Raw genomic sequence first — 26,192 nt, 5'->3', positions numbered from 1 at the left:
AAGGCACTTCATTTTACTCGCTGGGCTAGTAGAAGTACTAGTTGGGCTACCCTTTAACTTTGAACGTGCTTCTGGTGCTTTAGGCTTTCCGTAAAAAACCATAGAGCTTGTGGGCCTAGCCGCACTACTACTGCCTGCTTTTGGTGCCTTTCCTTTACTTGATGATCCTTCAAGCAATGCTTCCCCAAATGATAAGCGGGGATAAGGGGGATAAAAAAATTAAAGACTTTGAATTTACACGGGCCTAAGAGCCTATCCTACTACTATGCTAAACCTAATGCTATATTAGTATCCTAGTCTAACTCTAGGCAGACGCTCTCAAACCCACTAAGCTAAAGTGAGGTTAAGTTATATATAATATTATATTAATAGATTAGAATTATTTATATTATGGATTATAGATAGAATATAGATTATGAATTAGAAAGAATTACCACATTTGCTCGATTATAAGATGACCCTGATTATAAGACGCCCCCCAAAATCAAAATATTAATTTAGGAAAAAAACAAAGCGCCTGAATATAAGACTACCCTATAGGAAAAAAGTTTTACTAGTAAATATTAATTCATGTAAACTAATTTTCATATTTAATAAAAGCTATGATTGAGAAAAATATATTTCTTATTTCCTTTTATTTGCCAACCTGCCCCCCTCCAGTTATGCACATCTGCCCCCAGGCTTGCCACTCTGCCCCCAGAAATGCCTTATACCCCCCTATTTGCCACTCTGCCCCATGATGTGCCTTTTAACCCTCTATATGCCACTCTGCCTCCAGAAATGTCTTATACCCTCCTATATGCCACTGTGCCCCATGATATGCCTTTTAACCCCCTATATTCCCCTCTGCCCCATGATATGCCTTATAGTGGCATATAGGGGGTTAAAAGGCATATCATGGGCTGAGTGGCATATAGGGGGTTAAAATGGATTTCTGGAGATATATAGATATATATACTGCTAACAGCAATCACACTCCTATCAAGCCAAGGCAGCCAGTATATGCTGGAACCTGGGGATGTTAGAAGTGTGATTACAGCCTCCCAATGCCATGCTACCACCCCCACCCCCCTTACACATCCATGCTATCACACACACACTCATTCACAAACATTTAAATACTCATTCATTCCATTAATCACACATACACACACACATTCAAACCCCCCACCCCCTTACTTGAACTGCAGATCTCCCACTTGCAGACTTCTGCAGGGGCCCGGCTGTGCGAGCAACTTCTCTGGCCCCGCCCCCAGAGGAAGGAGGGGGAGGCAGAGTTATGTGAGGACTGTGCTACCTTCCTGTTCTCCTGCTGCTAATAGCAGAGACGCTGCTCGCGATCAAAGCCCGGTAAGCAGCACGGCCCCAGCAGAATGAGGTCTGATTAGAAGACGACCTCGATTATAAGAGCATTTGCTCTGGAAAAAACCTCGTCTTATAATCGAGCAAATACGGTACTTATATATTATAGATTATGAATTAGAATTTATATTATATAATATATTATAGATTAAGAAGATTAACGATTAGAATTATTTTAGTACTACAGCTAGTAGCTTGAAGTTTTGCTTAGTACAGTTGTTGTTGTCGTCACACAGTCAATTTTTCTTGAAAAGAAATTAGAAATAAAATGTCACAGCAAAACAGTTAGCTTCACTGCTTGCTGAAACACACAGCATTTATGTGGCTGCACTCACTAGCCCAACAAGTTCACATCACTGATGGACTGAGGTGAGTAAAACAAATGAAATAAAATGAAATATTATTAATTAAGAAAAATTGACTTGGTCTCTTGCTGTTGCTAAAACAAAGCACAAACTATAGAGCTGCAGCAGCAGAACTAATAAGATTAGCTGAACTATAAGCTAGTAGTAATTATTAATTATATTTATAGCTAATTGAATTAACTATTAAGATAAGAATTATAGAATTTATATTAATGATTTTAGATTAGACACTAGTAGATGTCTTGAATGTCTACAGTACACTCTACACTAGTATACTATTACTAATACTATACTAACTATAGTATATATAACTGACAAATACATATATAATTTTATATGTATTCAATTATTAATAATATATTCTATAAAATTATTTATAAATTCTATTATTTAATTTATTTAAGCAGGACAGGCAGTAGGCACTAGTGCCAGCCCAGGGCAAGGGGACCCCAGTGCCAGTGAGGCACTGAGTGCACTGTCAACTAAACAGCACTACACAGTTGATGACAAATTAAATAAAAAAATGATTAAATTAATAAAATAATTATTATTAAATATTATTAATTCAGTAGAACTGAAGTGAGGAAGAGTACACTGTGAGAAATGGCAGGCTGAGGCTTACCAGTCTCACACAGAACAGAACAATCTCTCTGTAACGCTCGGATGCAGCACAGCAGTGTTGCCAAAGCAGTCACAGCGAAAAATGAATGGATCTCTCAGGCAAGCTCTGGTCTTATAAAGGCAGTTTCAGAAATTCAAAAAACAGCAGCACAGGCATTGGACGAGACCCTTAGCGTGACGTCACAAGAGTGAGCTGATTGGAGAAACGAGGATCAGCTCACTCCTGTTTGAAATTTTGGCGGCTGCGCGGCAAAAACGAAGACGATTCTTTGTGGTTGTGAGTCTTCGTCTTCTCCTACGGTTTGCCGGCACTGTATTATGTGTCTTCAGAACGAACAAAAAAACGGCCTCTTCGTGCTCGTTTACATGTTCGCCCGAAGACGAATGCGCAAGTCTACTTTTAACAACATATATTGTTATAAGAGCTGGCAAAGTGCTTTTAATAACAATTTTCTACTTGCATACATTTAATTTTGTACTTACTTGCCATTCACAGGCCACGTGCGTGTGATGTCACTGACATAACAAGATGCTTCACATCCACCATCTAACAAGACCATCTCCCCAGGCTGAAATCACAACAACAATCATCAATGTAACTGAGTTATGTATGACAAAATACAAATAATAGTACAGTCCATTTACCTCAAACCATAAACTCAGCTTTCATATCTTCATCTGAATAAAATTAAACAATTCAAAAAGTTGCTAATCCCCATCAATTTAATATGTAGATTGAAACACGATCATTAAATGAAATAGAAACAGATGTGTAGAAGGAATATAACTGGGTGAGGAACTGCCAAACTCACTAACAAGGTATGGTTGCTAAAACAGTTTAACATCAAAGTCATACACCATGGCAAGATTGAACAAAGCAAAAGCAATAAGACCCAAGGTAGTTTAACCCCTTAACGACAATCCACGTACATGTACGGGGTTGCCGTGCAACGTGTTAACGACAATGCCCGTACATGTACGGGCTGCCGTTAAACAGCTGCATCGCCGTTTTCACCGCGATCGGCAGCTTTGCAGCAACCACGGAAGCCTCACAGGTACTGCATCCAACCATGCAAGGTCAATGGAGGCCAGCTCACTAATCAGTGATTAGTTAAAAAAATAAAAAATAAATATTGTTCAAAAATGTAAATTTAAAAAAAAAATAAAAAAAATATGGTAACATGTAAAAATCCCCACTGTCACAAAGAAAAAGTTTTTAATAAGCAAGTCCCAAAATTCTTTATCTTTACAAAAATTCCAGCATGGAAAGAGTTAAAATATTGGCATTACAAATGCCCATAGGGTGTCTCGTATTAAAAAATGTATGAGTGGATGGGGTAAATTGAATTGGCCGGGTTGAAAGATGTCCCAAATATGGGACATGGGGGCAGTAGGATCAGATGTCTAAATGGCATAAAAATACACACCTCACAAAGGAGGCCTTTTACCTCCCAAATAACCCTACAAACCCATGCATGGGGGGTATCACTGCGCTCAGGAGATGTTACTGAACACATATTGAGGTGTTGTTTGACACGGACATATACCAGGAGCGATAAATTTACACCTGAAGTACAACGTGTGAAAAAAATACAAACAAAATGTACTACCACCATAAAGTTTCACAAAGGCTGGTGGTAAAATTGCACGGAAAGGGTTAAAATACCAGCATTTCAAATACCTTGGGGTGTCTAATATATGATTTGATGGGGTAAATTGCATTGGCCGGCTTCAAAGATACCTGAAATGGCACATGGAGGGAAGAATGACCAGATTTGGAAAAAAAAGTTTTGAAATAGCAAAACGCTACCTGTACTTATTGCCCCATAACGTGCAGAAAAAAGCAAAAAAACATAAAAACATTGGGTATTTCTAAACTCAGGCCAAATAGTAGAATCTATTTAGCAGATTTTTTCATTAGTTTTTGCAGATGAGTAAAAGTTTTTTGTTTAAAAAGTTAGAAAAAGAAAAAGTTTTTTTAACAAAAAATACCGATATTTTATCATTTTTTTTGTAGGAATTAGATGATATGATAAAATGGTATCTAAAGAAAGCCCTGTATAATAAGCCAATATATAATATGTGTGGGAGCATGAAATGAGAAATAAGAAAATCACAGCTAAACAGCAACACTGCAAAATGTTAAAAATTGTCCCACAATATACTACGAGTAATAACCCCTATTGTCCTTAAGGGGTTAAATCATTTTTTGGTGTTAGTTTTGCTCTCTTTGGCAATCACTATATCATTTTCTAGGTTAGCCAATCTAATCAGCTTTTTGCATGCTTTATTGGCTTCCTTATATCTTATATAGGATGCCTCTGATTCATCTGATTTAAATGCTGTAAAAGCCATTTTCTTCTTTTTAATTTTTTGCTTAACGTCCCCACTAAGCTACATTGGTTTCAATTTGTTTCTTTTATATTTATTTCCTAGTGGTACATACTGAGAAGTGTACCCTGCTAATATTTGTTTGAATTTCCACCCCCCTTGTTCTGATCTGAAGCCCCTCTCCTTTCTGTGCTATCTCCATTTTCAAGATCTCTGTGTCCCCTCCACCACTAGTTTAAAAACCGCTCCAGCCTTCTAGCCATCCTCTCCCCTAGCACAGCAGACTCTCTTCCGTTTAGGTGCAATCCATCACCGCTATAAAGATTGTACCCAAGCGCAAAATCAGCCCAGTGCTCTAGAAAGCCAAAACCCTCCTTCCTACACCATGACTTTAGCCACGCATTTACCTCCCTGATCTCCCGCTACCTTTCTACTGTTGCGCGTGGCACAGGTAATATTTCTGAAAATACTACCTTGGAAGTCCTTTTCTTCAGTTTAGCTCCTAATTCCCTGAAATCATTTTTAAGGACCTTCCATTTTCCACTGACTTTGTCATTGGTACCGATATGGACCATGACAGCTGGGTCTTCCCCAGCCCCTCCCAATAATCCATCCACTCTGTCAGCAACATGCCGGACCCGAGCACCCGGGAGACAGCAAACTGTCCGGTAGATTACCCTATCTACTCTCTTAATAATAGAGTCCCCTACCACCACAACCTGTCTAGCCTTTCTTACGCTCTCAACCCCACTCATCAAAGGGGGGTGTTCCCTCGGCTGTAAGAAGGAACAGCTTCCTCCAGTACAGCTACTCCCAAGCTGATGCACCCAACATCTTCACTCAAGCGGGCAAATCTGTTAGGCTGCACAAGCTCAGGACTAGCTAAACCTTCCCCCCCCCCTCTACCTCCACGTGTAACTGTTACCCAACTACATGCCTGTTCCCCAGCTGACTTATCTCCTCCCTCTTCACTATCTGCCCCCATTACACTCTGCTCAGTGAGCAGCAGACTCCTTTCAAGATTGTCTATCTCTCTCAAAGTCGCAATTTGCTTCTCCAGATCTCTAATATGAGCTTCCAGAGAAGCCACTTGCTCACACCTGCCACAGAGGTATGGACCCTGGACGGATTCATCCAGGCATGCATACATGAGGCAAGATGCGCATTGAGTCAGATCATCAATCTTGCTAACTCCCATAACCATACTCCCAATCAAGTATAAGAAAAAAGAAATAAATGAGAAATCTACAAAATAACAGTTAAACAAGAACACCCGTCAAAAATAAACAGTTAAAAGTACAGAACTATAGTTCAACAAAAAAAGTCCTATAAAAATATAACAGTATAATTACAGTACCTTGTGTAACACCTTTTTCTCTTTTCAACTCCTGTTTCTTTTTAACTCCTACTTAAAATAGCCTACTTCAAAAGATCTTTATGTAGAAGCAACTCAAGTGAGCAAGCTCTGTGACTTAGTTGGGGCTTTATATAGATAAACCCACACAGGTGAAACTAGGTAACCACTACCCTCAATTAACCCCTTAAGGACCGGGCTCGTTTTTTCTTTTTGTACCCTGTGGGACCGAGGCTGTTTTAATACTTTTGTGGTACTTGTGTTCAGCTGTAATTTTCTCCTCACCCATTTAGTGTACCCACATAAGTTATATATTTTTTTTTCAGGACAAGATGGGCTTTCTTCAGATACCATTATTTTGATCGTATCATCTTATTTACTATAAAAAAACCGGTGAAAAATTAAAAATACCCCACATTTTATGACTTTTATTTGAAAAATCTTTTACTCACCTAAAAAAGCAAGTAAAAAAACTAGCTAAATAGATTCTACTACTTGTCCTGAGTTTAGAAATACCCAATGTTTATATGTTTTTTTTGCTGTTTTTTGTAAGTTATAGGGCAATAAGTACAAGCAGCGTTTTATGATTTCCAAACCTTTTTTAACAAATCTGGTCAGTCTGCCTCCATCTCCTCTTTGGAACATCTTTGAAGCCGGTTAACTCAATTTAACCCATTCAAACCATATATTTTTGAAAACTAGACACCCCAGGGTACTTCAAATGCTGTTATTTTAACCCTTTCCATGCAATAGTTATACAACCACACTTTGTCAAACTTTGTAATAGTAATTTTTTTTTATTTTTTTTCACACAAATTGTATTTTAGTTGTAGATATACAGGTCCTGGTATATGTCACTGTCAAACAACACCCCAATGTGTGTTCAGGAACATCTCCTGAGTGCAGTGATACCCGACATGCATGGGTTTGTCGTGTTGTTTGAGATTTAAAATGCCACATTTGGGAAGTGCGCTTTTTTCTCCATTTTGGTCAGTCTGTACCTATGCCCTATCTTTGAGCTCTGCCACTCCAATTTACCCCATCAGCCATTTTTTTTTATATTAGACACCCCTTGGGTGTTTGAAGTGCTTTTATTTTAACTCTTTGTTGAGATTTTTGAGAAATTTTAGCACTTGCTCAAAATAATAAACTTTTTTTTATATTTTTTTTTACACATTTTGCTGGTACTGGATGGTTCATCTAGTGACATCACTGCATAACTATTTTTAAATCTTAGCACTTTTTTTTAATTTTTTTATTATTATTTTTTGAATATTTTACTAATCACATTGTGATTAGAAAGCTGGGCTCCATTGACTTGCATGGTTGAATGCAGTACATGTATTCAACCTGCAAGTGGAGCCAGAGTTCTCTAGAGGGTCTGGAGACCATCTAGCGAACTCTTTCATCTTTATTGGTTTTTTTCCCGGGCTGCCGCCATCTTGCTGATGGCGAAGATCACCGGCAGCTGCGGCTGTGACCGCTCTCCGGAGCGGTCACAGCCCATCCAGAGGTAAGTGTTTGGTGTCGCTGGATGCCTCCTGAACGCTTGTAAAACGGGCGTACAATGTATGGCGGCTGTTGACGCCCCGGAGAGGGGCCAGACATGGCCCCCGATGCCGATCTCGGCCTTGCTGAATGCCTCGACATCGAGGCATTACAGTAACGCCGTTTAAGCGAAGAAAGTGATCGTTGATCACTTTCTAAGCTTATTTAATTTTTTGACGGTTCAGGACCGTCAAAGGTCATTACGTGACTGTTTTTCCATGACGGCCCTGAACCGGCAAAGGTCATTAAGGGGTTAACTGAGCTGCAGCACACAGAAGAAAAAAACACACCAAAAATAAAGCACCTAAAACAGATGACTGAGTAATTAAATGCAACCAAATAAAGTTTCTTTTTAACTCCTACTTAAAATAGCCTACTTGAAAAAGAGAGTTTTTCTCAATTCAGAAGCAACTCAAGTTTGCACTTTAAATTAACTATTGCAGCAGCACCAGTACTCTGCTATAATTATTAGCCTTTTGCATGTTATGCAGCACCTTATGAACATATGTCATTATATGTGTCAAAAGGCCTGTATGATATATTTGTGGCTATTTCTTATGTGATGACCTCATTTAGAACACTAGTATTTTTTTAAATATTTTTTTTACTTGTTTTAGCTATCAATCATATTTTTATGGTAATTGAGTGTTTTTGTAAAGAAGGGGTTAATGGACTCAATCAAGTGATCGTAGAGAAGGGGTTAATGGCTCTATAAATGGGAAGACTGGAGGTGGAGAGATTATGCACCTGAGGAAGCCGACTGGTGAAACGCGTTGTGCTGAATACGCCCATTGAGGAAGTGGACACAGAGGAATCCTGTGAGAACCAAGCTGCTACTGCTACAACACAGCATTATTCCAGTCCTTCCCACGGGAGCATTAACCCCTTCAGGACCGGGATTTTGATACTAACGTGTCGCTAAAGGACCGGAGCCGTTTTTGTGTTTTTGCCATGTCTTTCTTCAACTGTAATTTCTCTCTTATCAATTGGTGCACCCACACAAATCATATATTGTTTTTTTCAGCACAAGTAGGGCTTTCATTTGAAACCATAGTAAGCTGGGTAGTACATTGTTTTGTTTGAAAAAAACTGGAAAAAGTGGGGAAAAAATGAAAAAAAAACGCATTTTTTTACAGTTTTGTATACATACAAATTGTACACACATTGAACCAATGGGAAAAAACGATCCCAAATATATTCATTAAGTTGTCCTGATTTGGAAACCACCCAACATGGCCAGGATTTTTATCTATTTTGACCAGTATAGGGCAAATATTGCAAGGCATGCATCACGTTTTTGAAATGTAATTTTTTTCAAATTTGGCATGGTAGTCTAATAACTGCAATAGTTGTCACAGATACTGATTACCCCCCCAAAATTATATGTTTATGAACAGTAGATAAGTCAAGGTGTACAACTAGGGTCATTTTGACACTTTTCAAACAGGGATTTTATCGCCAATTGCTGCCAAATGTTGAGGTATTTTTATATTTTGGGGGTTTTTTTTTGCATATGTTGCAATGTTGCTTTAGATTTTATATTATATTTTGTATAGAATATGTGCAACTGCAGAACAAAACACCAAATTGTGTTCACCAGCATCCCCCGGTTCCAACAAGGCCTCACATGCATGGTTCATGCATTTTTTGAGGAAGCTATGAGGGCAAAACTGGAACATGCGCATTTTCGTTTTCACATTTGGAATTTTCAGAAATTGGTTTCCTGGGCTCATATCCCATTTGGGACATTTTGGAAGCCCCCTGCTGTAAATTACCCCATAAAAGTATATATTTATGAACAGTAGACAAGTCAAGGTGTTCAACTAGGGTAGTTTTGACAGTTTTCAGCTAGCCTTTTCTTCACTGATGTCTGCCAAATTTCACGGAAAATTTATTTTATTGCGTTTTTAACAAATACATTTCAATGTTAAAATGTATTTCTTGCACAGCATATGTGCAACAGTGGAAGAAAGCAACACATTTTGTTCACCAACACCCCCCGGTTCCAACAAGGCCTCACATGCATGGTTCATGCATTTTTTGAGGAAGCCATGAGGCCATAACTGGAACATGCGCAAGTTTTCAGAAATTGGTTTCCTGGGCCCATATCCCATTTGGGACATTTTGGAAGCCCCCCCCCCTCTGTAAATTACCCCATAAAAGTATATATTTATGAACAATAGACAAGTCAAGGTGTTCAACTAGGGTAGTTTTGACAGTTTTCAGCCAGCCATTTCTTCACTGATGTCTGCCAAACTTCACAGGGAAATTATTTTATTGCGTTTTTAACGCATACATTTCAATGTTGCAATTTATTTCTTGCACAGCATATGTGTAACACTGGAAAAAAAACACCACATTTTGTTCACCAACAACCCCCGGTTCCAACAAGGCCTCACATGCATGGTTCATGTATTTTTTGAGGAAGCTATGAGGGCAAAACTGGAACATGTGCATTTACATTTTTTTAAATATTTTTTTTCATCAGATTACTTGTAAGTGACAGGTTTAGGCCGCTGACATCAATCAGGGAGACCGATCAATAATCAGCGACTTAAAATGTCACCGACAAGTGATCAGGTAATAATTATGATTTTTTCATTTATTAATAATTTGTGTTTTTTCATAATTACCCTAGATGACCCCTCTCTTTTTGTAGACCAGGGTCATCCGTGGGCTGCCATAATGATCCGATCACTCCTATTGGCCAGGAGCGATCTGATCAGCCCAGCATTTGACCTGGAAGCACCCTGGACTTTCAGGTCAGTGCTGTTATTTTTTTTTTAATTATTATTATTATTTTATTAATTTATTTATTTATTATTATTATTTTTTTTTAATTATTATTATTTTTTACATTACTTTTTTTTTTAACTCTTTCAATGCTGATGCTCCATTGAAGCACAGCATTGATTGATATTTAGTCCCCACAAGCTTGTGGGGACTAATATTAACCCCTGCAATGCTGCGATGGGGGTCATACACAATCGCAGCATTGAAGGGGTTAATTGAGGAAGAGGGGGGTAGGGGTTAACTGAGGAAGGGGGGGGGTCTGGTCCACTCATGTGGAGACCAAAGAACCCTGTCTCCCTGTCCCTGAAGCTGCCTCTGGGACACAATCTCCAATAGACTGGAGATTGTAGGGGAGGAGTCTCTCTGATTAGTCCTACAGGACTGATCAGAGGACTTCTGGGGGCTCGTTTTTGCTGTTGCTGGTCTGCCTGGGCTTCCAGGCAGACCACCAGCAGCAGAACCCCCTAAAAACGGGAATTAACCCCTTCAATGCCGCGATCGCAGCACTGACGCTCTCATGGAGCGATCAGGCAGCAGGGGGGTGTTGGATCAGGTCCCCACACTTGTGTGGGGACCCATTCAACCCCCCCCCCCCCTTCCCTGAAGCTGCCTGTGGCAGCTGAAACCGCGATTGCAGATTTTTCTGCAATCGCCGTTTCTGCCTACAAAATCACTCCGTGGGAGTGATCGTGGGCTTGGGGGCGGGCTTAGACAGGCTGTGCTGTCTGCCCAGGAGTCCTGGGCAGACAGCAGCAGCAGCGCCCCCACGATCACCGCGATTGTGGTGATGTGGGGGCGTTTTTTGGAGGAGACGTTCCTGGTACGTCCCGGTCTACCGGTGACTGTTAACCAGGAAGTACCAGGTACGTCCCGGTACTGAAGGGGTTAAAGTATTCTTATATGTAAGATACTAGTTTTTTATTTATATTAAAGCTACTACTTTTTTTTTATATTTGTATTTTTTTTTTTAACTCTTTCTCCTCTGGTCTTTTCTGTTACACCGGTACAAAGAAGAAACTCAATTCCCCAGAAGGGGCTCTATGGGCTTCCCAACAGAGGAACCTATTGAAGAATCCACTTAAATGAAGTATTATATTGTGGTGTCGTCTGTAAATCTTGCACAGCACTTTATTTCTTTGTTTTATTTATTATCTTTTACACACTTCTGGTCAGTGTGTTGGTTCTGCAGCACCAAGGTATTAAACTTGTTTAACCCCTTGATGACAATTGACGGTCCGGGTACGTCACCGGAAAACAAACTGTTAACGACAATTGACGTGCCAGGACCGTCATGAGTTTAAATGGGTGCAGAAAGCGATCTACGTTCGCTTTCTACACCCAAACAGTGTTGCTGTAATGCGTCAACCTCGAGGCAACGCCACGGATGTCTGGCCCCTCCCCGGGGTGTCAACATCCGCCATACATTTTATGGCGGTGGACGCCCATTTTAAAAGCGTTTAGGAGGCGATCAACGATCACCTCCTAAACTTAAATGGTGTCGCTGGAATGCCTCGATCAGGAGGCATTCAGCGACACCAAACACTTACCCCAGAGCGGTCACAGCCGCAGCTGCACGTAATCTTGACCATCCGCAAGATGGCGGCGGCCCGGGAAAAAAAATTATAAAGATGAAAAAGTTCGCTAGATGGTCTCCAGACCCTCTAGAGAACTCTGGCTCCACTTGCAGGTTGAATACAGGTACTGCATTCAACCATGCAAGTCAATGGAGCCCAGCTTTCTAATCACAGTGTGATTAGTAAAAATAAATTAAAAAATAAAATAAAATTAATAATAATTAGAAAAAAAGTAAAAAAAAAATGTAAAAAAGGCAAAAAAAATAAAATATATATATAAAATATATATTTTTGTGAGCAAGTCCTAAAATTAGCACATTAGCTCGCATGGAAAGAGTTAAAATACTGGCATATTAAATGCCCATGGGGTGTCTACTTTTAAAAAATGTATGATCTGATGGGGTAAACTGAATTGGCCGGGTTCAACAATGTCCCAATTAACACGAGGGGAAGGATGACCACACATCTAATTTCCAATTAGAAAAATGCACACGTCCCAAATGTGGCCTTTTAGTTCCCCCCAAAAATGACAAACCCATGCATGTGGGGTATCACTGTACTCAGGAGATGTTGCTGAACACATATTGTGGTGTTTTGTGACAGCGGCATATACCAGGAGCTAAAAATTCATGCATAAAGTAGGTGTGTGGGGGAAAAATACACACAAAAATACTACTGCAACTTTGAAAAAATGCTGGTGGTAAAATGTGTGCATGCAAAGAGTTAAAATACTAGCAATTGAAATACCCTGGGGTGTCTAGTTTTCAAAAATATATGGCTTTATAGGGCACACTGAAATGGCCCGGCTCAAAGATGTACCAAATAGGGCATGGGCAGCTGATCGCCAAACGCCAAAGTTCAACATTGAAAAATGTGCATACCCCAAATGTGGCCCTTTTTCTCCCCAAACAGCCAAGCAAAATCATTCATGTGAGGTATCGCTGTACTCAGGAGATGTTGCTGAACACATATTGGGGTGTTTTATGACAGTGACATATACCAGAACCTGTTTATTCATACCTGAAGTAAAATGCGTGTGAAAAAACAAATGCAAGAAAATGACTACCACAAAGTTTGACAAAGGCTGGTGGTAGATATGGTGCATGGAAAGAGTTAAAATACTAGCATTTGAAATACCCTGGGGTGTCTAGTTTTCAAAAATATATGATTTGATGGGGTAAATTGCATTGGCTTCAAAGATACCCGAAATGGCACATGGGGGAAGAATTACCAGATTTGGAAAAAATGGCTTTGAAATAGCAAAACGCTACCTGTACTTATTGCCCCATAACGTGTAGAAAAAAGCAAAAAAACATTGGGTATTTCTAAACTCAGGACAAATAGTAGAATCTATTTAGCAGGTTTTTTCATGACCTTTTATAGATGAGTAAAAGATTTTTCAACTAAAAGTTAGAAAAAGTAATTTTTTTCTAAATTTTTCACCATATTTTATTATTTTTTTAATAGTAAATATGATACAATCAAAACAATGCCGTCTAAAGAAAGCCCTTCTTGTCCTGAAAAAAACAATATATAACTTGTGTGGGTTCAGTAAACGGGAAAGAAGAAAATTACAGCTAAACACGAGCAGCGCAGAAATGTTAAAACGGCCATTGTCCCAAAGGGTACAAAAGGTAAAATCAGCCTGTCACGAAGGGGTTAAGTTGTGTCATTACACCAGATATAAATTAAGTGCACCAAGCACCAGGATGTGGCAGAGGGGCTGCTGTCTCCTTTTCACCTGTCCAGACCTCCTGCCCATGGCCTAGTTTACCTAAGCCAAAATATACAGCAAGACTACTCTTGACTCTAGAAACAATATATAGGGGGGGGGCACACAAGATACCACAGTCAAACTGGGGGGGGCATTTATAATTTCCACCATTAAATCATACCACTGAAAAAACATATATATATATATATATATATATATATATATATATATATAGATATCTAGATATATAGATATATATAGATATATAGATATATAAGTCTAAAGAATACAATTGCACACCAACCTTAATTTCTCTGCCCGGGGCCAAGTAGCTGCAGCAGTAATTCATATAATTTTTTAATATAGATTCCAAGAGTAGTTACCGGCACTCATGGGACTTGTTTTAAATAATTCCATGAAACTCTGTTTTTCTGGACCAGAGTCCCATGAGTGCCGGTAACTACTTTTGGAATATATATATATTATTGCCGGCCGAAAGTAATGTGCTATGGAATGATACTTTTGTTAGTGGACAATACAATACTTAATTATTCAACATGGGAAGCCTGAAGCCACAATTTAGTACGACTAATCCTTGAAATAAATATTAGAGTAAACAACACAATACCTTAACTTTTCCACTAAATTATTTCAGGGCCTTATATTAGACCCTGCTGCCGATATATATAAATATTAGACCCTGCTGCCGATAGCAGGTATAGATCAACACATTAACACACAAACCCAGCTTTGTATGTATAGATCAATTGAAATTCACTTTTGATCTCAGCACTGAAGGTATATATCAAAACAGAATAACAGATAAACAGAATCAGACATACAAATCCTGTATTTGCAGGTATACAATAATAATATATGAAACATAGCATTGCAGGTATAGATCAAATAAATACATGGAAACAGTATTGCAGGTATTAATCAACTGAACAAGACAGGCAAATCCTGTATTTGCAGGTATACATAAATAATGTATGGAAACTAGGTCTGCAACTAATCGATTAATCGGAAAAAATATGCAATTTTTTTAAATTTAAAATAATGTAATAAAAAACTTACAATTTACACTTTCATCTCTTTATTGCAATGGCCTCTCTCTATTCACCTTCTTATTTTACTGACATAATAATAAAAGCTACAAGAACCCAAACACAGTGTTTCTCAAACTAGGTTTTAATACAAAGTTATTAGTAAATAATAATTCATATGTTAACTATTTTTCATATTTAATAAAAACTGAGAAAAAAGCCTTGTTTATAATTTCTTTTATTTACCAAACTGCAGTTATGCACATCTGACCCCCAGCTTGCCACTCTGCCCCCATATATGCCTTATACCACTTATATGCCAGAGATTCCACTGTGCCCCCTGATATGCCACTGTGCCCCCGATACGCCTTACTCCTTATATACCAGTGATATGCAACTGAGCCCCCTGATATACCTTTTATCCCCAGATATGTCTTATGCCCCCCTGATATGCCCAATATCGATATGCCTTATACCCCCTATATGCCTTATAACTTACAATATGCCACTCGCCCCCATTTATGCCTTATACCTCCCTATATGCCACTGTGCACCCTGATATGCCACTCCGCTCCCCATTAATGCCCTGCACCACCCTGAAATTCATTATACTCCCTGATTCACCACTCTGCCTCCCCCAGATATGCCACTCTGAAATTCATTATATCCCCCATACACCACTCTATCTCCCCCTATACACCACTCTAACTCCCCCAGATATGCCATTCTGCCTCCCTGAAATTCATTACACCCCCATACACCACTCTGCTACCCTGAAATTCATTATACCCCCCATACACCACTATAACTCACCCATACACCACTCTGCCTCCTCCCCCTCCTATACTCCTCTCTGCCTCCTCCCCCCTTCCATACTCCACTCTGCCTCCTCCCCCTCCTATACTCCTCTCTGCCTCCTCCCCCCTTCCATACTCCACTCTGCCTCCTCCTCCTCCCATACTCCACTCTGGTCGGATTATATAAGGAGAGGAGTTTTTCAGAGCATTTGCTCTGAAAAAGACCTCTTTTTATAATCGATAAAAATCGATTCGACTAATCGATAATTAAAATCGTTGACGATTTTCATTATCGATTATTATCGATTAGTTGTTTCAGCCCTAATGGAAACATAGCATAGTAGATATGGATCTACAGAATAACACACAAACCCAGCTTTGCAGGTACAGATCAATTGGAATTCACATAAAAAGTCAGCATTAAAGGTATATTTAAAACCACCTAAATTACAGGCATAGCTCTCATTCAGACAATTCATCCACATATTAACTCACGCTCTCCCTCATTCAGACAATTCATCCACATATTAACTCACGCTCTCCCTCATTCAGACAATGCATCTCACTCATTCACACTTTACTTCAATTCAATATTTACTCTCTCCCCCTTTGTAGTTCACTCATCTGCGGCTGGAGAACGAGGCTTCCGTCTTCCTGTTCTGCCGCGGCGCCCGCTGCTTCACTGCTGGGCACCGGATATGACGTCATATACTGAGACTGAGGGGGGTGAGAGGTTGCTAGGCGCCCCTCTCTCTCCTCCACGTCAAAAAAAAAAAGCTTGAGGCTGCCCGGGACTTAAAGTCCTGGGCAATCCGTTGGGTGATTCCAAATTCGGCAGGGGGGGGCAAGGAATAACCTAGTGGGGGGCAATTGCCCCTGTAGCGACGCCACTGCTAACAAAGATAAACTTTTAGGCATAAACACAATTTTATTTTGTTGTGGCTTCATTCAATCACATACTAACCTGTATTATTTGGTTATTCTTTACATAGTGAAGAGTATTGGATCTGTTTCCTCCAGCCACAACAGGTGGGTATGCAAGAATGCTGGCACCTCTCGACCGGCACTCAAAATCAAACTGTGATAGGACAAAAATGTATTCGTTACACAAATCAGCAAACTAAAATCACACACTAAAATCAGCAAGTTATAGAAAACTACAACAGACTGTATATTCAATTACATTACAACAATAAGACCCTACACTGATCGCAAAACAAATTTAGAACGTAACAGACCACTACCTTCATATGTCTCTAATTGCAGCAAACACTCATTTTAACATGTCCTTAAAAGGTAGAAACAAAAAATAAAAAATATTATTGGGGTTTATATAGTTACAATAAGTTGACAGGAGTTTGTAGGTTAAATATATTCTATTAATCATTAGGAAGGGCCTTAGTAAATAAATACATTTAAAAAAATTAAAAAAAAAAAGCTGAAATTAGATTTGCTTCAGTTTTGTCTTTTTTATGAATTTCATTAAAAAAGAAGTTGCAGTTTTTTTCTTTTTTTATTAAGTAGACAAGTTGCTCCATTTTAGCCATCTCAATCAGGTTCAAGCTAACTAGATAGGCCATATTCACTGGCGAGGCAACTTCAAGTGGATGACACATGCAACTTGTTCTTCTAATAATAACGGACATCTATTGCGTTAGTGGATTACCAAATTATTCCTTGGTTGTGCTTTAGCGAGTTGGCCTGAGTAACAAGATTCAAATGAACCTTGGCGGGCAACTTTAACGCTTTGGTATAGACCCCATAGTCAGCCCAATTATTTGTTGACAGGATCTCTGTCCACCTCACCTTGGAATATATAAATGATTCATCCACAGGAGCCTTACTGCCATGCATAGTCTCTATGAATGCCTAGAGGACAGGAATACACCAATAAGATCATGATTTTAACATTAAGCTTCAAAAGGTCAGCCACACACACATTATTTGCATTAAAAACTACTGGCCTATGGGATAAGTGTGATTTTCTAAATATAAAGATAATGTGCATACAACTTTAAGCAATGCATCTTAAGATACAGAATCCAAACACAAAAACAGGGCAAGATTAACATAAGGGATACTTGGAATTTATTGAAACACTAGAACAATTTACATTTTTTTTTCAATTAAAATACTACAGTTAGTGTATATTTTTTCTGCATATTCTATAGCCATTTCATACCATTATGGATACCAAATATATTTAGCATTCCATAATTGTCCATGTTTTCATACTGAACATTTCAGGTGTCCAAATCAGGTTACCTGTACTGGGGGCTGTAGCAAGAGGTGATAGGTGGATGGCAACCAGCTCTTTTCTAATAGCCATCTTGCACGGTTACCATTGTGAAAATGTAAAGTGGAAGATTTCATGGATCTACAGATTTTTATTACATATGACATGCTGAAATGGTTTATATATTTGTGTATGGTTGAAAAAACTATTTATGAGTGGTTAAACTATATAAGAGGGGAGGAAATTATGATTGAAAACATGATAGCATAAGTGAAAAAAAAACTTCAGTCCTTCAGTGTAAAGCGCAAAAAAAATAGATTTCACTATTTGGATTAGATGATCAAAACTCTTCTCGTTGACTTCTTGTTCATTTGACATTTTTACTAGGATGAAGGGGACACATTTCGGACAATGCTTCTGACTTTGCAGGAACAGTTTGGGGAAGGTCAATGTCTATTTCAGCATGACTTGAGGGGGGCTAACTACATATTAATGTATATGCATTTAGAATGCAATGTGATAAAGGTCTCTGTTGGTTTAATGATCAGGTGTCCCAATACTTTTGTCCATATGCTGTATATGAGCTCATGGAACATCTCATTCCAAAACCATGGTCATTACTATGTAGGTGCCCCCCCTTACAGATATAATAGCCTCCCTTTGAAAGGCTTTCTAACAAGAGTTAGGAGTTTGTGGGAATTAGCGTCCACTCACCCAGAAGAAAATCCACTAATATTAGAGGAGAAGGTCTAGCTTGAAACGTTGTGTCCCAAATGTGTTCATTGGGGACAAAGTCAGTGTTCTGTGTCACTCATGTTCCTCCACATCAAACTCATCAAACCCTGTCTTTATGGACCATGCCAAGCTAATGCCACAATGTTGGAAACATACAATTGTCTAAAATGTCTTTTTATGTTGTAACATTATCATCATCAATAACGGAAACTAAGTAGCCCAAACCCTAAAACAAAATAGCCCCTCCATAAAACAAAGTACCGTATTTGCTCGATTATAAGACGACCCCCCAAAATCTGAATATTAATTTAGGAAAAAAGAAAAAGCCTGAATATAAGACTACCAGTAAATGTTAATTCATGTAAACTATTTTTTTTTAATAAAAGCTATGATTGAGAAAAATATTTTGTTTTTATTTCCTTTTATTTTCCAACCTGCCCCCCCAGTTATGCACATCTGCCCCCAGGCTTGCCACTCTGCCCCAGAAATGCCTTATATCCCAATATTCCACTCTGGCATATATATAGGGGGTTAAAAGGCATATTATAGCACAGAGTGGCATATAGGGAGGAATAAGGCATCTCAGGAGGCAGAGTGGCGTATAGAGGGTTAAAAGGCATTTCTGGAGGCAGAGTGGTATTAAGGGGGTTAAAAGGCATTTCATAGAGCACTCTGCCTACAGAAATGCTTTATGCCCCCATTTAACACTCCCCCCCTAAACTCACCGGTGCTTCTGACTCCCGGTGAGTTGTCCGGGCAGCGTGTAGACGTCTACGCGATTCGCGTAGGCAACTTCAACTGCAGCCAGAAGGAGGAGCGGTAAGCAGCAGCAGCGGAAGCGAATCACGTAGACGTCTACACGCTTCCCCGGCTACACACCAGGGACTCCGAAGCACCGGTAAGTGGTGGTGGGGAGTCAGGAGGATCCAGGTCCCCTGCAGCGCTGTGGGGGATCTGGATCTTAGTCTCATGGTCAAACCTTGTCTTATAATCGAGCAAATACAGTAGATTCTACACAACTTCAGCCAATAGTTCCCCTTTTGCATAATAATCTTCAGCTTGTGTGCAGCTGCCATTGTAATTTTTTTTTTTTTAAATACAATTTTATTGAGATCCGAGATTGTAGCACAGTATTGTTACAGTAAATTGCCATACAACATTATAACAGTGCATCATAGCATATGACACAGATTAGAAGTATAGATATATAAAGTAACATTTCATACAGCATTGCTGACAAAAGGACGACAATCCATAGGGTCCGTGTACACTGTAGTATTAGCACAGAAAATAAATCTTACACATTGGACATAACGAAGCAGCTGTGTAATGGAGAGCAAAACTCGGATCTGGATATCTCGGATCTGGATATTTAGACATGGCACTCCATATAAAGATATAGGAGGTAGTTGGAGGTAAAGCAGGCAAGGAGGGGCGTAACTGTCTTGGCACCCAGAGGAGTTGATCTAACGTATATGGAGAGAGTAAGGCGTTCTCATGATATATCCAAGTCGGGGGGTTGGCGCATGCATAAAACGATAAAGCATGAGAGAGGATACAGGCGTGATGGTAAGATGGGATGTGAAGGACTCCCAGGCCGCCCCTAAGTCTAGGAACGACCCTGGTCCGGGCTGCCATCCTTGAGCTGCTCTTCAATTTAGTGAAGGACTCAAAAAAATGTTGAATCGAGTTCAGCAGGTTAGGCATATATCTTAATGTCATTGTTTAGTAGGGAAATAGGTCTGTAGTTAGAATAAACATCTGTCGGTTTACCCGGTTTCGGTATGGTAACTACCATTATGGCTTTAAGATTCTGTGAGGCAATAGTGCCGGATGACGTGTAGGAATGCAACAGAGAGAGTAAGTGAGGGCCCAGTGTGGGTAAGAAGGTGCGGTAATAAGTGATAGTGTAACCATCTGGACCCGGGGCCGAATTCTTTTTCCCTCTCTACCTCGCGTAGTTCTATAGATTCTAAGGAGTCATAGTAACATAGTAACATAGTTCATAAGGTTGAAAAAAGACCAAAGTCCATCAAGTTCAACCTATATACATATTGTGTCCCTACTGTGTTGATCCAGAGGAAGGCAAAAAAACCTTTATGAAGCAGATGCCAATTGCCCCATACCAGGGGGAAAATTCCTTCCCGACTCCAAATATGGCAATCAGAATAAATCCCTGGATCAACGTTCTGTCCCTATTAATCTAATATCCATAACTTGTAATATTATTGCTTTCAAGAAACACGTCCAGGCTCCTTTTGAACTCTTTTATTGAGTTTGCCATAACCACTTCCTCTGGCAGAGAGTTCCATAATCTCACCGCTCTTACTGTAAAGAACCCCCGTCTGTGCTGGTGTAGAAACCTTCTTTCCTCCAACCGTAGAGGATGTCCCCTTGTTATAGATACAGTCCTGGGTATAAATAGGTCCTGGGAGTGATCTCTGTACTGTCCCCTTATATATTTATACATAGTTATTAAATCCCCCCTAAGCCGTCTTTTTTCCAAACTAAATAACCCTAATTCTGATAATCTTTCTGGGTACTGTAGTCCTCCCATTCCCCTTATTACTCTGGTTGCCCGTCTTTGAACCCTCTCCAGCTCCACTATATCTTTCTTGTACACTGGTGCCCAGTACTGTACACAGTATTCCATGTGTGGTCTGACTAGTGACTTGTACAGTGGTAGAATTATTTCCTTGTCGTGGGCATCTATGCCCCTTTTGATGCACCCCATGATTTTATTTGCCTTAGCAGCAGCTGCCTGACACTGGTCGCTACAGGTAAATTTACTGTTAACTCAAACTCCTAAGTCCTTTTCCATGTCAGTCGTCCCCAGTGTTTTCCCATTTAATACATATTCCCAGCCTGGATTTTTCTTCCCCATGTGCATAACCTTACATTTATCTGTGTTGAACCTCATCTGCCACATCCCAGCCCAAGCCTCCAACCTATGCAGATCCATTTGTAATCGTGCACTGTCCTCTATTGTGTTAACCACGTTACAGAGCTTAGTATCGTCTGCAAAGATTGATACTTTACTATACAATCCCTCTACAAGGTCATTAATAAATATATTAAAAAGAATAGGACCCAAAACTGACCCCTGTGGTACCCCACTAGCAACAGTAACCCACTCAGAGTACGTACCATTAATAACCACCCTCTGTTTCCTATCACTGAGCCAGTTACTTACCCACATACACACATTCTCCCCCAGCCCAAGCATTCTCATTTTATGTACCAGCCTTTTATGTGGCACCGTATCAAATGCTTTGGAAAAATCAAGATATACGACATCCAGCGATTCACCCCGATCCAGTCTTGAGCTCACCTCCTCATAAAAGCTGATCAGGTTAGTTTGACAGGACCGATCCCTTGTAAACCCATGCTGATATGGAGTCATACACTTATTTTCATTGAGATACTCCAAAATAGCATCTCTTAGGAAACCCTCAAACAGTTTACACACAACAGAAGTTAAACTAACAGGCCTATAATTCCCCGGGTCACTTTTTGTCCCCTTTTTGAATATTGGCACAACATTTGCTATGCGCCAGTCCTGGGGAACAGACCCTGTCACTATAGAGTCCTTGAATATTAGAAATAGGGGTCTGTCTATTACATTACTTAACTCCCTTAGAACGCGGGGGTGAATGCCATCTGAACCTGGTGATTTGTCTATTTTGATTTTTTTTAGGCGGCACTGCACTTCTTCCTGGGTTAGACAGGCGACATGTACTGGGGCAGTTATCTCATCCTGCTGTATATTACCTGGCATTTCATTTTCCTCTGTGAATACAGCAGAGAAGAATATATTTAATAGATTAGCTTTTTCCTGATCCCCGTCTATAACTTCTCCCTCATTACTTTTTACTATTTATATAGTTAAAGAACATTTTGGGGTTTGTCTTACTCTCTTTGGCAATGAGTCTTTCTGTCTCCACTTTTGCTGCTTTTATCTGATTTTTACATATTTTTTCCCCGATAGCTTTTTAGTGCTTCCTCACTGCCTTCCTGTTTTAGTAGCTTAAATGCCTTTTTTTTGCCATTTATTACCCCCTTTACATTTTTATTTATCCACATTGGTTTTCTCTTGTTCCTGACTCTTTTATTCCCATACGGTATGTACCTTTCACAGTGAGAATTTAAGATATCCTTAAAAATCTCCCACTGAGTGTCTGTACTCGTTTTTGAGGACATTTTCCCAATTTACAGTGTTAAGGGCTTCTCTTAGTTGATCAAACTTTGCCTTCCTAAAGTTCATGGTTCTTGTGGCTCCTCTAAGAGTTCCCTTATTGAAGGACAAGTTATAATGTATCATATTGTGATCACTATTTCCTAGATGCCCCCTGACCTGCACATTAGTTACTCTGTCAGGTCTGTTGGTTAATATTAAGTCCAGTAGGGCGCCCCCTCTGGTCGGGTCCTGTACCATTTGGGACAGATAATTATCCTTACTTATAGTCAGAAACCGGTTTCCTTTATGAGATTCACAGGTCTCTGTTTCCCAGTTTATGTCGGGATAGTTAAAGTCCCCCATAATAACCACCTCATTGTGATTTGCTGCCTTGTTTATTTGCTTTAATAATTGATCTTCTGCTGCTTCCATTATATTTGGTGGCTTATAGCAAACCCCGATCAGTATTTTATTATTTTTCTTTCCATATATTTCTACCCATAATGACTCCACATTATCATTTCCCTCACATATATTCTCCCGCAGTGTGGCCTTTAGGCTGGACTTTACATAAAGGCAAACTCCTCCCCCTTTTCGTTTTTTTCGATCCTTCCTGAATAGACTATAACCCTGTATGTTAACCGCCCAGTCATAGCTATCATCCAACCATGTCTCTGTTATACCCACTATGTCATAGTTTTCTTCAGACATTATTAACTCCAGTTCGTCAGTTTTATTGGTCAGACTTCTGGCATTAGTAAGCATACAATTTAGAGGTGTATGGTTTTTTTCCCTATGAAGCCTATCCCTAATGACTATTCTAACCCCTCCCTCCGCTCCACCCCCAGGTACATTTATAAGCCCCAGCTTTCTATCTACACTATCTTCCCCTTCTATATTGTAGTTTCCCTCCCCCTTTACCTAGTTTAAACACTCCTCCACCCTTCTGGCCATCTTCTCCCCGAGCACAGCTGCACCCTCCCCATTGAGGTGCAGCCCGTCCCTACCGTAGAGCCTGTATCCGACAGAGAAGTCGGCCCAGTTCTCCATGAACCCAAACCCCTCCTTCCTACACCAGCTTCTGAGCCACTTGTTTAGCTCCCTAATCTCCCGCTGCCTCTCTGGTGTGGCACGTGGTACAGGTAATATTTCAGAAAATACTACCTTGGAGGTCCTTGCCTTAAGCTTGCTACCTAAGTCCCTGAAATCATTTTTAAGGACACTCCGCCTACCTCTCACTTTGTCATTGGTGCCAATGTGCACCATGACTGCTGGGTCTTCTCCAGCCCCCCCCCCCAGTAATCTGTCAACCCGATCCGCGATGTGCCGAACGCGAGCGCCAGGCAGACAACACACTGTTCGGCGATCCCGGTCTTTGTGACAGACCGCCCTGTCTGTCCCCCTAATAATTGAGTCCCCCACTACCAGCACCTGTCTGGCCTGCCCTGCGCTCCTCCTTCCCTCCTTACTGGAGCAGACACCCCTCTGGTGGTCAGAGGCAGTGACTTGCTGCAGTACTGCTAACTCTGAACTAACATCCCCCTCATCTGCCAACCGGGCAAACTTGTTGGGGTGTGCTAGATCAGGACTAGCCTCCCTGGCGCTTTTCCCCCTACCCCGCCTTCTAACTGTAACCCAGCTAGTTGCCTGACTGTCCTGTACCTCCATCCCGCTATCCTCCCCCACCTCTACCCCCGAGAGAGCTTGCTCAGTGAGCAGCAGACTCCTCTCCAAGTTGTCAATAGATCTCAGTGTTGCCAGTTGCTCCTCTAGACTCAGGATTTGTGCTTCCAAATGAGCAACCCGCACACATCTCGCACAGCAATATGTACCCTCGAAGCGCTGATCAAGGATTGCATACATTGAGCAAGATGTACACCTGACCGCATTGTCAAACATGGAGGACATCTTGGCAATGGGGATAGCTCAAATAACTGGCAAAAACAGACAGTAAGGTGCAATATATATATATATAAATATATGGAATCACAAGGATTTATACTTTACCCTCCTTCTTGCTTTTTAACTCCTTCTTTGCTTGTAACTCCTCACTTAGAGATGTCACTTAGGAGATTCGCCCCAGCTCAGGATTCGCTTGTGTGTCCAAGCTAAATGCAACTGCAAAAGCCAAGCAGAACTCACAGAGACTTAATCATGACGATCAGTTTATTGGTAAAGGGATTGGTGAGAGGTATGATTCAATGTCTGCGTGGGTTGATGTAAGCAGGTGTCTTGTCGTAAATTATAGGGTGTAGAGTAGTAAGTTGCCAAATTTCCGTCATTTGAGAAGGATTGCTAATGTTTTGTCCAGTGCGGGATGTAATGTGATGCGGTCTAGATACAGCTGAGACATGTCGGAGTTTACAGGCTAAAAGCGTATCAGCTTAGCATAGAATTATTGTTTTAGTTTCAGCAGCATATGGGCTGTGTTTTGTGAATTAAGTTCTGACAGTTGCAGTTTAATATGTTTAATTTCACATGTGAGAGGATCAGTCGTGTGCGACTTATTAAGCAAGTTAAGGTCATATAGTTTGCGAAGCAAAAGAAGTTTCGAGTCAGTGTGTTGCTTTTTAACATGGGAGGCCAGACTAATGAGCCTGCCTCTAATAACCGCTTTGTGTGCGTTCCATAAGGTTTCAACTGGGGTCTCAGGGAGTGCGTTATCTTGAAAGTAGTCAGGTGTGATTGGATCTGTGTCTTGTGATCGTCATTGAGCAAAAGGGTGTCGTTTAGACGCCAAGTACCCTTTCCCACAAATGGGAATTCAGATTTGAGGGAGAGGAACACAGGGGCATAGTCGGACCAGGAGATGAATCCTATAGTACAGGCTGATACAGATCGAAGTGTAAATTTAATCGAGAAGAATGTAGTCTATGTGGGAATAAGTATTGTGTGGGGCAGAAAAAAGTGTAATCTTTCTCAGACGGGTGTAAAACCCTCCATGTATCAAAAAGTTGGTAAGAGTGTATCAAGGACATATCTGACCCAAGCTTAAGCTTCTGTTTTTTTTGTAAGTAGTGCAATGATGTGTTGTACTGTCCTATTGGGGGAGAAAGGGCAGTGTTAAGGTCACCACACAGGACTACCCTCCCTTGTTTGCAGTTATCCACCTTTCTAAGAAACATGTGAAAAAAAAATGGTTTGAGCCGAGTTGGGAGAATAAAAAGATGCTATGGTATAAGTTACAGAATTAATTTCACAGACCAATATGAGGTATCGACCCCGCGGATCCATATGTTTGTGTAATGTAAAGGCTAGACGATTTGAGAGCAAAAGAGACTTCTGACACATGTGCACTTGCTGGTTTTGCTTCCAGAGACTGTTTGGAATTCTGTAGTTAGTGATGCTACAGATAACAGGCAATTTTTACATGCTATGCACTTCAGCAATCCCACTCTGTGGGTGTACATGGTCTGCCACTTTGTGGCTGAGCTGTTATTACTGCTAGACACTTCAGAATAATAGTGTCACTTCAGCTGTCACCAAATGAGCACAAAAGGGACTTAGATGATCCCAAAAGTGCGGAGGCTCAGGTTTAG

At 40.3% G+C, this 26,192-nt stretch overlaps 1 protein-coding gene across 1 annotated transcript in view; it reads right to left on the bottom strand.

Moving 5' to 3' along the window:
- Window positions 1-26,192, bottom strand: part of LOC149275465 (xaa-Pro aminopeptidase 3-like) — a 166,753-nt gene that overhangs the window by 84,659 nt on the left and 55,902 nt on the right. The window contains exons 7-9 of the mRNA XM_089504704.1: window positions 17,312-17,374; window positions 16,470-16,583; window positions 2,832-2,917 (exon numbers count right to left, since the gene is read on the bottom strand). Coding sequence (XP_089360830.1) covers window positions 2,832-2,917; window positions 16,470-16,583; window positions 17,312-17,374 — 263 coding nt within the window. The remainder of the gene's footprint in view (window positions 1-2,831; window positions 2,918-16,469; window positions 16,584-17,311; window positions 17,375-26,192) is intronic.

The sequence above is a fragment of the Sceloporus occidentalis genome, unplaced genomic scaffold, assembly GCF_023333645.1.
Source record: "Sceloporus occidentalis isolate IW3139 unplaced genomic scaffold, rSceOcc1.0.p SCAF_285, whole genome shotgun sequence".
NCBI lineage: Eukaryota > Metazoa > Chordata > Lepidosauria > Squamata > Phrynosomatidae > Sceloporus > Sceloporus occidentalis.
This window is presented reverse-complemented; position numbering and strand designations above follow the sequence as displayed.